This window comes from Manis javanica, chromosome 11 (genome assembly GCF_040802235.1).
Source record: "Manis javanica isolate MJ-LG chromosome 11, MJ_LKY, whole genome shotgun sequence".
In the NCBI taxonomy this organism is placed as follows: domain Eukaryota; kingdom Metazoa; phylum Chordata; class Mammalia; order Pholidota; family Manidae; genus Manis; species Manis javanica.
The window spans coordinates 98,672,182-98,687,131 of record NC_133166.1 but is presented as its reverse complement, the minus strand read 5'-3'; the positions used below and the strand labels follow the sequence as shown (position 1 = coordinate 98,687,131).

At 36.4% G+C, this 14,950-nt stretch overlaps 1 protein-coding gene across 3 annotated transcripts in view; it reads left to right on the top strand.

Moving 5' to 3' along the window:
• Nucleotides 1-14,950, top strand: part of SYT14 (synaptotagmin 14) — a 214,976-nt gene that overhangs the window by 65,199 nt on the left and 134,827 nt on the right. For 2 of the 3 annotated variants that reach the window (XM_073216984.1, XM_073216983.1), the window contains exon 4: nt 5,646-5,861. In XM_073216984.1, the coding sequence (XP_073073085.1) occupies nt 5,646-5,861 (216 nt within the window). Of the gene's footprint in view, nt 1-1,154; nt 2,387-5,645; nt 5,862-14,950 lie in introns of those variants that run through there. The other variant, XM_037015377.2, reaches the window with a different exon arrangement.

Below are 14,950 nucleotides of genomic sequence, written 5' to 3'. Positions count from 1 at the left end.
ACAACTGGAGCAAGTTGAGAACTTGAAAGCAAGGTGCTAATTTAGAAGAATTTTGAGGAGCAATAGCGGAGGAAGCTTGTTTTTCTTGTCCATGTACATGTGTTGGAGGGGTGTTGTTTACTTCTGATAACTTAAAAACTGATGGCCTCATCGTTTATAAAAATCTATTCATCATTGAATTACATCTGTGACTTTTGCTTTAGGAAACTAGTACTTTATGTGGTCTTGATTTGATTAAGTTTAATGCTTCTCATACTTCAGTCCTGCGTTTTGTAGAATGAACTGTTAAGATCTTATTAGGCAATCTCCAAAAATGCCCTGGTTCAGCATTTTCTGATTTTTCTCTGGTCTAATAATCCTTTTACTTTTAAAAAATTATCGAGGAACCCCAAGGAGCTTTTGTCTATTTGAGTTATGTCTATTGTTAGGTGACATATTAAATTTAAGATAAGAAAAATTTTAAATGTTTTTATTAGTTTATTTGTAAAAACAATAAGTTTATTATATGTTAATATATGTAACATTTTTAAATGAAAAAAAAAACATTTTCTAAAACTTAAAAAAAAAGTTTGGTGAGAAGAGTGACATTGTTTTATAACTTTTGCAAATCTCTTTAATGACCGGTGTAGAAAGACAGAAACAGCTGTATTCGCGTATCTCTTTCCATTCAGTGTGTCCTGTAGTCTGCAGAAAACTCCAGTGTTCATTTGTGAGCAAATGCAATTGAGAAAAGTTAAACATCCCATTATTATTATTATTATTATAAATATATATGCTATAAATACATAGAGTTTTGACATTGAGGATCCATTGGAAAGGTCTGGGGGACCTTCTTAATTTTTCTGAGCCCTAGTTTTCTTTCCTATTAAATAGGAATAATATTTACTTCCTAGAGTTATTATAAGATCAAGTAAGATAAAATTCGTAAATCAGAATGCCCTGCATGTGGTAGTCACTCAGCACATGTTCACTTTCTCTCTGTTCTAACTTCTCTGTAAAATTGTTTATGTATTTTGCCCTTATTATTTTTCTTAATTTGAAATGATATTGTTAGTGTGTTAATAAGACAGGGTAGGTTCCCTACATAGACTATTAATAAGTTAATTTAAAGTGCATAATAAAAATCCTTTTTATACTTTTTCCTGCAGGTATAGAATAAAAAACCAATAGTATTTGAGGGGAATACTATCTTGCTGCTGTTGTGATAGCTATGGAGTAGGAAAAAAATGTCATTACGTTTAAACCAAGCTGTTTGATTTTTTTTTTTTTCTGGAAGAGTCTACTTCAACATATTTCTTCCAAAGTCTAATGCATTTACAGAAAGATTAAGTCACAATGTGAAATACTAATATTGAGCTCTCAAGTAGCAGCATTTAAATAAATGTTAAATTCCAATTCCAAAGTGGTTGATATTTTGAGAAGAGAAGATTCCATTATTGCACCTTTCTAGGAATTAGAAAAATGGCATTTTTCAAAAGTTTTCAGCAGAATCTGCCTTCAGTGTCTTCTCTGATGGAAACGATCAGTAATGCTGTAGACGATTTGACCACCACTGTTGGGGAAGTCAGCTGTGCTTTAACTGATTCAGTTGCTGAACAGGTAACAAGTATGATAAATGGCTTTCGCCCAGAAGAGGAAAGCTCTGTAGCAGCAGAAGCTGTAGATACTTCTAAACAAGAAAATGCCATGTTACCAGAAGTTTCCAAAAACACTAATTGTCAGAAAACACAATCCAATTTAGAGCACAGAGCAAATCAAATAAATTATTACAATACTTCAGTTTCACAAAAGCAAGATCAAAGAGTGAATGAAGAAAGAGTTTTTAAATATGTTAATAATAGACAACAGACTCTGCTGGAACACCAAGAAACAGGTAATGCTGGTGAGTCTTTGAAAAGCCACACGAGCGATGGTGGGATATCAGGTATCAAGCAGAACGCAAGGGCTGGATCCACTTGTCAAGAGCTTGAATATACTGACAGATGTAAACCAATTGGATCAGGAATTTCCAGTAATGGTAAGAATGATTTAAAGGAGCTAGGATATCAAGAAATGAAAGAAAATCACTTAAAGAAATTTGAAAAACCTAGTGAAAGTGAAGGATCCACAGGAAATGAGTGTTTAGGAAATGAATGTTCTCCAAGAGATATTTTGATAAACAGTAGACATACGATACAGAAATCCATTAGGAAAGAAGATCCATGTCCAGCCCCATCATCTAGTTCTAGAGATGAGTTACATGGAAAAATCAAGGAACAAATACATCCAGCAAAACGCTACAAAGTGAAGGGTGGCATAGACACCAAGAAAAATGGAGCCATTTCTGCCAACAAAGGAATAGCAAAGAGTAAGAATGAGGAATATTCTAGGATAATACCACAGAAAGGTGAGGTCTCCTGAGGTGGGTTCGAGTGATAAAATCTCCTCCCCTCTTGCTTTTTTAAATTAGGAAAACACCCAGATTTCTGAACTTTCCTATACATGTGTACCTATATAATTTAAGACTTTCTTGAATCCTCTTACTGGGAAACATTTTTAAAGTCAGTCAGCTTTTTTCTCACAGTCATTTCAAGAGCATTCATGTTATTTGCATACCGGTAAGTTCAGTATTGCCCCAGTACCTGTGTTACTGGCCAATTTTTCCGTGACCCTAATTTCCTTAATAACCAGAAACTCCATATTTTTTTAAATAGTGTGCATAGTTAGAGTTCCTTTTGTGTGCCGTAGTTGAATTTTAAAATTTTGTGTCTTTGTAACAAACCCCTAAGTCCTTCATATAATATCGCTCTTGAAATCTATATCCCTAAGAATCTGTATCAAGTGTTTCATGTATAATTTTCCTGGAGAGCAATAGATTTTATTTTACTGACTAACATGCTTCAGAATGTGTCTATTCACTTAGCCATACATTAAGAATTTTATATGACTGTTCTGTGTTTATAGTGAGTTTACATGAGCAATCTATTAATTTATGAGTTCTCTATGTAAAATTAAGATTCCAACTATGCATTTATAGTTTCACCCACAATATCTGTGACAATTCTCACAATAAGCCAACAGCTATTTGTTTTGGTTACAGAATTGCTTCATAATGCTGATAATTAGTTCTGGTAATCCCTTAGTCGTTTCTATTTATCACTGATCTGATCACAAAGCCACAAGTACACTGGCTTTTGTTTATAAAATACACAGCTGGAATTTTTCTATAAATTTAGATTCTCATAAAATAGCGAAAATCTGGGCAGTAGAAATGAGGAAGACTTTTTCAGTTCGTCTGTACGACTTCATAAATCGTAGAGATCTGCTATTTATCAATTTTATGAGTGGTTTTTAAGTGACAGAAAAGAGGATAGATGAGATGAGCGAGTAAAAGAAGAATGCCAGTTCTTGGAGGTGTGTCCATTTTAGAGCCTGTTCTTCTAGGTTTGTTTTAAATGTCAGGTTCTGTAGGGTTTGCTAGTCTTGGTTGAGTTTTGGAAGCCTTAGTACTTGAAGTAGCAAAAATAAAGTTAAGTAGAATAGTTTACATATTGTTGATTTGGAAAATAACGGAATGGATGCTAGTAATAAATACTTCACAAGTAGCAGTACAGGGTTTTTTATTTTGTTTTGATTTGTTTTCATTAAGAAGCATGGTGGCCCCTCAAGAAACCAAACATCTCTCAAGTATTCTAGATTATAGTCAATACTAAATTTAAACTTATGTTCTTGATATCATTTTACAACTCATTCAGCCCATAAATTATCCCTCCGTATAGTTGAACTGTATTACTGTTCCTAGAACCTGTGTTCTAGGTTCTGACATAAAGCTCGTAAGGTACGAAAAAGGAGGAAGAGTTTTCTTCTCCATTTCTGAATGCAGAGCTACTTCAGGAGAGGGATTCCGAGAGGTGAAGCGTCACTATGGAATTTCTAGTTCACCCTCCTCAGGGCGCTCCTGCTGCCTTAAGATCACCACCTTGGCATCCCACACAAAGCTAAAAGCTCTGACCTGTGAGACCAGACCTGCCGTCATCTCCTCACTGTTGAATAGAACTTTCTGCAATGATGAAAAAGTTCTACATATATGTATTGTTCTGTATAGTAACCACTAGCCACATGTAGCTATTGAGCACTTAAAACGTGGCTAGTAGCACTAGGGAAGTCGATTTTAAAGTTTATTCTTTTTAATTAGTTTAAATAGCTGCACGTGGCTAGTGACTACATATTGGGCAGTGCAGGATGTCACTGGTCATAGTTCTCCCCTTTCATGGCTTTATTTACTGAATTAAAAAGTGGAACTTAGACTAGTGAAATCTAAGCTCCCTTACTTCTAACTATAAACATCCAATTTCTGTCCCATATTGTAAAGTGACTTATTCTGTGTCTCCTCACCTGGATTTCAAACCTTGATTCCTTTAGGACAGATGATCTCAACTGAGTTTAAAAATATTTGGGCAGAGCTAACAAATTCTACCTGCTGTGGTTTCTTCATCCTTCCAGAGCTGTTTTTTAATTCTGAGAAAGTTTTATCTTGTTTTAAATGAACCTCAACCTGGTGCAGTTTCAAAATTTTTACCTTCTTTAAAATAAAAATGGAAATAACTAGTGCTTTTAAAAATAATATAAAATTTATTCCTCCTGAAAATTTTATTTGAAATTTAGGTGTATTTAAGTAAAATTTTCCTAATAATTCCACTTTCCACAGATAAGAAGTATTAGGTTTGGTGTATATCCTTCCACATATTTTTGTATGTGCATATAAATATATCTGAATATATGTGCATATATATATTTTTTAATAAGAATGTATATTTTATAACCTTCTCTTTTATCTTAGCATGATGTGTTCTTCCCTGTGTGTCCTTGTAAGTTCACCTTTTCATTTTTTATAACTACATAGATATATCAAAATTTACTTAGTTAAAACCCTTTGATGGGTATTTAAGTTATATTTTATTTTTGTTTCCTTTTGCTTTTAAATACAATGTAACGAATGAATTGTCTCAAATATCTATTTTCACTCACCTGCTAATTATTTTCTTAGGCTGAATTCTTAGAACTGGAATGGGTAAATTTCTAGGTATGGATCAGAGACTGTGCAGATTTAAAAGTTTGATATATATTGTCAAATTTTTCTCTAGAAAAGCTGTGCCAATTATAATTCCATTAATATTACATTCCATTGATCTGCCCATTTCTCTTTTCTACTCCTAACACTAAGCCCTGTCAGTTTTGAAATGTTGGCCAAGATGATAACCAGAAGTGTATCTTGTAGCGTGAATTATTTGAATCAGGGCCGTATGTACTGGCAGTACTTAGAGCTCCTTGGTGTGCTGCTTGATCCTTTCAAAACATGTGTAAGCAGTGACCCTCTTATTTCCTTTATCTGTAACATGGTTGGAAAATCCCTGTGACTGACAATTTTCTGTAAGTAGAATATACAAATTGATCTTTTTCTATTAAAACATAAAAATCTTAAATGGAAAGAAAAACTCTCTAAAGGTGAAAATTGCAGATCGTGTGTGTGCATATATATATTTATACATATTTGTATATATACGGTTCTATTTTTGTGGGTGTGTGTGTGTGTAGAAAACTACAGCAAATTCATCATACTTTATTTCATTGAAATTTCGATTTGCTTTCCTTGTCATTCCAAATAGATCATTCCTACATGGACAAAGATGAACATGGTTCATCATCCGAAAGTGAAGGTGAAACACTGGGTAAATACCATGAGGCCTTATCCAGGACACACAATTCCAGGCTCCCGCTGGCAGATTCTCGACAAAAGAACTATACTTGGGAAACAAGACAAAAATATAGTCCGCTATCTGCAGAGTATGATGGATATAGTAGTGAAGCATCAATAGATGAAGGTAAGATAGATGAATTACTCAATGTTTTTAGACGGCACACTACAGTGTTAGATTATTTGTGCCCCAAATTCTAGCCATCTGTGGTTGCACAATAAACAAGAGATAGCACATGCCGTAGAGTCACGTTTCTGGGAATACCATTTATTCACATTCACCTCTTTGGGCTTAAGCCAGAAATCAAAACACCCCAAAAGCAAAACACCAAGTAACTTAAGTACAGTACTAATTCTAGCTCTTTTTCCACAATGAACATATGCCTACCAAGCATGAGATGGAAAATGTGAGTCTGCTGTTCTCTGTTGGAATCAGTTCCAAAATACCTGTTATAGGAACTGATATAGTTGAAGTGTCTCACAGTGTTGAGTATGATTCCAGTGGATGAATGTGTGCTCCTCCACTCAATATGGCCCCAACCGTGAGCCAAAGACTTCATGTGCCACACACGGAAGCAATGGGGATCTGTTCTGTGTGACAGGAAAAACTGTCTGAGATGGATTTATTGACAGCTCGTACTATTACGCTATGCTGTAAGGGTGATCTAAGGAATGCTCAAGGATTATTTTGTCTGTGATTGAGTTTTGCCTCGTGTATTGATATTGACTCTAAAACTCAAGCTCTGTAGAAGATGCAAGTCTGCTCTCACACATTTTTATATCTTTCTATAAGAGAAAAGAGGTTTGCCATTAATTAAAGCATATTTATTTCCACACTGAAGTAATTCATCTGTTTGGTGCAATTGTATGACTACTACTAGCAATTATTATCTTTATACCCAGATATGAAAAAAAAGAGAAATATATCTTAGCATTTTAATTCTGATAAACAAAAAGTCACCTTAATTTTATTTGCTGTGGTTTGTGCTGTATCACTTATCACTATTGATGACTTAAAGTCTTACCCCAGCACATGAAAGTTGTCAGAGAAGCTAACTCATCTTTTTTTGTATTTGGCTTAATATTTGGCTTAACTAATGATGGCTGTTCCTTCTTTTTATTTCTACTAATACACAGGTATAGTAAGAAATTAATCAAATACTGAGTGATTTTAGAAAGCTCATTATGAGGTATTAGGGAAGAAATAAAAAATGTTAGACACGGATTGTACCCTCAAAAATACCTTTCTAGTATTAGAGAGAATAAGACACGCGGTTACAAAGATACCTAACTAATGTAAAGCAGTAAAGCCAGTCTCCAACTGAAGTCTACCCCAGCACACAAAAAATAGGGCAGATAGAGAATGGATTTTGAAACCTAATCTTTATTCCCATTCTGGCTCTGTGACTTAAACTTATTAGCTATGAAACTTGGGCAGTATAGTTCATTGTTTTTAGGTTTGTTTCATTGTCCCTAAAATTTGGATAATACTTTCCTGACAGTGATGGTGAGAATCCTGAGCAGCCAGGAGCAAGTCCTGAGTTGGCAATCTGTGGCCCTAGACACTTCTCTTTCTGCACCTTCAGTTTAGGCTCTTTATTTTCCCCTACTTCCACCTTTTGCCTGTCACCCCTACACTTCTCTGCTGCCATGACTGCTTCTTCCCTGTAGTCCTGTTAGGTCACCCTGCCGAGCCTGGGGGGAAAGCAAAGAGAGGAGAAGCATCTCCTCAGGCCTCTTGGGTTCTTGCCCCACCTCTGAGTGGATGCAGGTGTCCTGGAAGCACCTTCTCATTTCCTTTTACTTGTATATTTAGGACCAATCTGCACCTTTCTACCATTTCTACCCGAAATAGCTTCATAAAACATCCAGGGTGGATTGGTTTTAGGCTTTCTGAAATTAGATTTATTTATTTCATAAGCATTTCTTGGAAGCTTTTCATGTGCCATGCTAGATACTGTGGACATAAAGATGTTTCCAAGAGCCTGCAGACTGGAGGGGGAAGACCACTGAGTGTATGCCTACTCGCATGTGGTGAGAGCTCTGTTAGTTTCATGAGCAAAGTACTGTGGGAGGTGGCTCAGACTTTGGGAGGTGGGGACTGGGGCATGTCTAATACAGTCTGCATAGAACAGGTGAACTGGACTTGAGTGAGAACTGTTTCAATTGCACGGAATAGTGATTACGTGAAAGCAGATGAGAGTGTGTTTCAGTATTTTTAACTTATCTGCGTTTGGAGAATGGAAGGTAATAGGATTGAACGCCATGCTCAGGAGTTTGGATATTATCTCATAGGTCATACCGAGTCCTGCAGGAGGTTTTTAAGCTGGACAAGGGGGCACTTTTAGATCAGTGTATTTAAGAGAGATTATTTAACTATTGGAACACAAGATGAATTAAATGTAGGTGCTCCTGGAGGCAGAAAGGACCAGGTAGATAAACAGTGATGAGATCCACTGGCAATGAATTTAGGGACAAAGAATTTTTAGGTTTAGGGATGGTCTCCATGTATCTTGGTGAATGACTAAATGTGTGCAGTGTGGGAGGAGTCAAGATTTTTAATTTGTTTAGGGACCATTAGAGATGTAAGCTTGTGGGAAGAGATAATTTAGCTTCAGTCATGCTGAATTTGAAGTATGTTGGGAATATCCAGGTGGAGAGGGATATCTTTGTTTTTAAATGCTGTCAACTGGGATTTAGGATGGGGAGATGACCAAATGATAATGTAAGATAATACTGGACTAGGAGAATAGTTTTTGTATCATAAATTATTGCTTATTGAGAGATCCAAGATCTCTATGAGCACCAAATAAATTCAGTGGAGTGGGGGAAAAACAGGAGAAATTGATTGGAGCAGGAGATTTCAGCGCTCGACCTTAGGGAAAAGCAACTTTAGGTGACTGTAAATGTTGAACGTACATATGGGCAAAAATGCAGAAGTACATATAAAATGCTACAAGATCTTAAGGAAAGGAATGAAATACCATCCATGGCTGTGAGAGAGATTCAGAGAAAATGGCATTTGGGTTCAGCTTTTAAGAGTAGGTAGTAAGAGGTAGTTTAGAAAGAGGGAACTTTGTAAACCCAAAAGTACATAGTGGTAAAATGGAGGGAATATTTGAAGAGAGTGAAATCTACTTGGTTCCAACACAGAGATCGGGAGAGGGAGAGAGATGCGAGTAGGAGACAAAAATGGAGAGATGGGGTCTAAAGCCTGGAGTGCCTCCTGGACTAAAATTTGGATTTGGTTTGTTAGGCAGTGAGAGCTGTGAAAGTTTTTCACCAAGGAAACATGATCAAGGATGTGCTTTATTATTCTGCAAGCTTTTAACTTAATAACAGGAAAACTCTAGGAAAGGACACTGATCAAGGAGGTCTTTGGAGTAATCTAGTGGGAAATGGTTAAAATCTGCATTACAGTAGTGGAAATAAAAATTTAGAAAGGTAGGAAGGACATCATGAGGTAGAATTAACTGGATTTAGGACCTGAAAGTATTTGAAACATGAGAAAGAAGAAAGGACGGTTCAGAGATGACACTGGTTTCTAGCATGTATGGCTGGGAGGATGATGCCATTATTACCATAAACGAGAAATCCAGAGAAGGCTCTGTTTTTTGTCAGAAGTAAGAGGACGGGAGTAGGACATGAAAATGGTTTTACATGTACGATGGGAGAATGAGGGAGGATATTTAAGAAGTTAGAAATGGCCATGGAGCTTGAAATGATGCATGGGGTTGGGGAGAGAGGTTCTCAGACCATACATACTTGCAGAGTAGAAGCCTTGGGAGTGGATTAAATTGATGAGGGAGAATGTGTGGAGAGAAAAGATCAGAGAATCATTTCATTAACAGGAGAATGAAGGGTGTCACTTAAACAGAGAAGAGACAGTAAAAGCAATAAAGTGGAGAATTAGAAGAGGGTTGCATTTTCTCTTCCATGGAAGGATGTTTTGAATGCTCCAGAGAGATTGAGAGGGATGAGAATTCAGAGAAGCCCCTTTGTCCATTAAAAGTTGATCAGTAACTTTCAATGAACATTTAGTTGCGTAGAATAGTAAGTTAGATTGAATGTTGTTAAGTCGAGAATAAGTGGTAAGAAAGTATACATCTGCTGCCTTATACTACCTTACCACCTCCTCTCTCCTTATTGACTTTTGGAGTTGTAATTGCAAGGGCTTATAACCCAAGTGTTCCCCTTCTCCCTTCAACCTAACAAAAGAAACCCTTCTCTGGTAACTGTTCAGGAAGCAGGGGGATTTGGGTCTCCACCAGGTGGTTGTGCCTCTGCAGAGATGACTTGGCAGACACACTGCTCACTCCCTGGCTGGTCGGTCACCCAAGCAGACGCCTGAGCACAGTTCTCTTAGCAGGATTCGGTTCGTTTTCCTGAGATACAAGGAAAGGGATGAATAGAGTAACCTACTGTTAACCTACATATAACCTATGTGTCCCTTTACTGCTCTGACCCTTTATTCTGCTTATCATTCTGCAAGTTTTTAAAGATCAGACATGACTAATGTGGGCTGAGGTAACTAAAGGGAATTGCAAGGTAAATGGAAAAATACTTTTAAATGTACATTGTTTGCCTGGCATACTATGGCCTTATTAACGCTGGGAGGGACCATCAGTCCATGACTCAACACTGAATAATTCCAGTAGAGAAGCTCTGGAACAGCCAATATTGGAGACTGCCAGAGTAAGGAGGGCCTGGGAGGGCCTGGATGGGGATTGGGACACCAGTGCGGGAGAACTTTCTGACAGGTAGTAAGAATGACTATTTCTTGAGCTCCTACTGTGTGCCTGACTCTTAGTTTCTGTGTACATTATCACATTGTGGCAGGTAAGATTGTCCCCATTTTACAGAATTGAGAAGAGGTTTTAGATCAAATAAGTAATTTTTAACCTGAGGTCACACAGTAAGTTGAAAGACTGTGTCACGTCCACTGCAGAATGACTGGTGTTTCATCTTCTGTCAAGTCATCACTGTGCCTTTTATATCCTCCTAAGTCTGTTTCGCACATGGTGGACCGCTTCAGTTGGGTCCTTCAGAACTGTTAGAAATGCAGGTATTTTAGAAAATGTGATGGCATATTTGTTACCATGTTTTCTCCTCTAGGTGGCCATATTAACCTACCACTTTTTAGAACTACAAAAGGGGATGATATCTGTAAGAAATTTTTCTAGGAAAAATAACCATTAATTTATCCAGTTTCTTTTGTTCACAATTTCATTGTTACTATGTTGTTCTTAAAATTAAGGGCATCTTCTGATAATCTTCTCTTATTTTAAAAAGGTTTCAAAGATTAAGCAGTAGGTTGTGGGTATTTTGTTCTAAGTTGGTATGATAGACCACCCTCTGAAATTCCTTTCATGCTAATTAATGCTTTCCATTTTTATATTAGATAGGAAAGCCTATTAAGATGATTTTGTATAAATAGCAAGTTTAGTGTAAAATTATTAGAATGTCTTTCTGTTATTTATAGCTTTTCATTCTTAGTTTACTATAGAAATTACCAATCCATATTTACTTATTGTGGTATAGCTATATGACTAAAATTGTAAGATACAATTTTTGGGTTAGTTAATTTAAAATATTAAGAATAATTTTCAGCATCACTGTGTCTTAGGGTATGTAGACTGTTATATATACATACCTGTCATTCTTTCTTACGGCTACTTCATAAGCTCTATGCTATTAACTTTGATGTTATCTCAAAATTAGGGGCAATAAGACATATCTCTTTATTCCTTTTATTTAAATGTTGCTTTTAATACTTGAGTTGTAAATTATTTGTTTATATTTTTTGAGTGCATGTTAACTCCATTGTAAAGATTGTTCCACTAAGTTCCACAACTTCTTTGTGAAGAAGGTTGATGCAAAAAATTTGTATTTCCTAGGTGCCTTTGACACAAAAATGTTTAGTGTTTTAAAATAATGAAGGTTATATACATTACATGGTTTATTTATAGTTTTGGTAAACTTTTCCTTTGATTTCAGGGTTTGTTTATGAACATTCCTCCTCTGAGGAATTCTTTATAGTGTATGTGTATACCTTAAATATGGCCAATTTGAAGAGAAATTGATTTTGAAGACTTTTCCTGTGTCTTTGTATTTTGGAGATCTTATATGATGAGATTAATTGCCACCAGCAGTGTAGAATTCTTTTATAGAGCTACTTTTGAGGCTACCTCTGACCTATAAAATAAGATGTCTTTTTGTATTTTAAGTACAGCCTGCTCCATAGTCCAATTAGAAAAAGGTACCACCTTTGAGCAGTGTGGGGAAAGTTGGGGTCCTATGGCCAGGATCCTCACCTGAGCCTAGACTACTTGATGACATAACTGGCCTCCTGCTAGGCTACTGCTTCCACACCCATGGGCAATAGGCTGTTATTGGCTGAGTCAGTATATAAAGAGCTCTGCCCAATGCTCTGGGCGGAGGCAGAGACGAAGGAAGATTACGGACCTGCAGACTGTTGGATGCAGACATAATTCTAGTGCTTGACTTATCATTGGGAGATCAAGCAGGGTAATAAACCCTTTTATGCCAAGAATGTTCCACTGTTGTTCCTCGGTCTCACTGAATCCATAGTGAACTTGCCGGGGCTGAAACCCACTGGCAAGACTAGATACCACATAATGAAAATACAATTCAGTGAGCAGATAGCACCTGTGAAAGAAGAAAAAGGCATCCCGTTCCCCAGGTGTAAGATTCGGCAAACCCAACCCAGGCTCTGTTTCATCATTCCCCTCAGCCAGGTACTCTTTGCAGCCTACAAACTGCACATACAGAGTGGCCCTCAACACCTGTGTTTATATATTTCCAATCTTGAAATAAGTTAGTGGAATTGCTGTGTTTTCCATGGTAAATCTATATAGATCCTTCACAGTTTTTTTTTTTGATCCGAGATACTTATCTGGTAGTAGGTAGATAGGTAGATAGGGTGATACAAATTGAATTATAGTCATTAAGATATCTTGGTTGATCACAAAACTGACACCCAGGGACATGTGACTTACCAAGAACATAGAGTTTACTAAGAGCATACAATTCATTAGTGGCAAAATGAAGCTGTAAATGTTTGTAACCAGAGAACAGGTCAGTGATATTAAAAAGAACTGTTCGGTAACCAAGTGAGTTAATAAAAGATGCACTACAAATTGAACAGGACTAGTGTTCCATTGCTAGAGGTCGAGGCATGTCTGCAAAGTGGGGGACTAACCTGGCCATCACTGGGACCTGACACTTCATTTACAGTTTCGGTTAGCAAAGCCTGCAGGAAGGAGGTCAGTCTCAGATAAACATTTAGGGAGCTTTACATAGGCTCACAAATGGGTTGACAATGACCTTCTTCCCTGAGGGCAATGATGGATGATTTAAACTGACTAGAAAATCTGTCACTCTGAGTTCAGTCAAGCTTACCTGTCTATAATGAAAGAGTCAAGTCTATTTGTACTCCAGTATGTGAGATAATCTCTTTAAGGAGATGCAATGGAAAATTTGAAGCTGTGTCTGGAGACTGTGCCTAACATGGTGTCAGCTGTGGCGCTCAGGAGAAGCCCTCACTGCGCTAGGGTGGAGTAGAGGCCTGGAGGACGGCCTGGCGCCAGGCAGTAGGATAGGGAAGTCCTCAAGCCAGAGGGATGTTTATTAATGTGGCTATAGAAACATTTATTTTACTGTCTTTCAGGCACTGCTAAAGCCTTTGTATAGAATATTGTTACTTTTATTATTTTTTTTATTGTCTGGGCAGAAATCTTGGCTATAGACCTTTGTGTTACAGTATGTGTGATAGGAGATTTAGGAAGCCCACCTAATATTTTAAATCTTTATAAAAATCTCAGCAATAATTAAAGATATTACTACTATTATGATACTCAAGTATAGTTCCAGGAACAATAAAAAGACAGCTGTTGTGAATATGGGCATCACTGGGCATAAACTAATCAATCCATAAAAAAAGGCTACATCTCAACTTGGGATGGACGAGCAGGAATTTGAACAGTAAATACAGAGAAGTTAATTGCATTCACTGATCTTCATGCCATCTAGAATCAACCACCATTAACACTTCAGCAGACTTTTTTCTAGAAAATCTTATGGCTGTAATTTTTTAAAGTTTATATAATAATATATGAATACTTTTCCTTCAAATATTTAACTTAAGAGAAAGCTAACTGTTCTACTGTCCTGACTCTTTCCCCCTTCCCCTTTCCCCCTTTCCCAGAGGCACTGTTATTGTAAGTTTGGTACATATCCTCCCAGACCTTGTTTTCATACTTTACATACACATATAAACTGTTCATAGAAAGTATGCTTTTGGCTTTTTTTAAACTTAGATGAATGATTTCATCTTAGGCCCCCTGTAAGTATAATGTTCCTATTTCATTGGGAAAAAGAAAGTGAAGTAGACTGAGTGAAAGGAAGTCAAGAAATATCAATTAACAGGCTGAGGAAGATCAAAATGTTTCCTCATTAGACTCTGAACCTCTTAAGACCAGGGACTGAGCCATGTATTTTTCAATATCCCTTTCTTCCTATGCCTAATGTAATCTGATTAAAGCTACTAAGCAGTTTTCTTAGGGTGGATTTATATCTTAAAGAGAGAATTATTCTGCATTAATCTGAATTAATTAATCTAATTAGTAGACCAGTAGGAAAATTCTTTACAGTTAGAAGTTTCTACATTATCAGGTACTGTCTTTGTAAAGAAAGTAGTTAAAAAGGAAAACCTAATCAGAACATAAAAACATGAAATCTTAATTGTTTATGATGTTAACTCTTCATATATCCTTTCATTTTGTATAAGTGATTTTGACTACTGCTCAGTAAAAAATCCAGCACTGTAAAGAGCAGATAAAAAGTTATAAATAAATACTGGAAATTCAGATGTATGAATGCTGTCAGTTTCTTATTTAAAACTTTATTGTGAAGACACGAATTAGAAATTGATTAATTTCACTATACTGTTTACCCAGATTGCTCTTTCTGCACATTGTAGGTGGTACAGACTTGCCTAAACATTTACACTTGTTTATTTATTAATACGTTTTAATAAATTAATTTACATACTCTTAATTTGCTCACAGTACTACTGAAATTTTAGCACTTTTTTTTTTTAACTGAACCTCCGCATGGGGAGAAACCATTCATGTATCATTTCTTTCCAGTTTCTGCTATAGCACAAACTAGGATAGGAGTTAAGGGAGGAAAAAA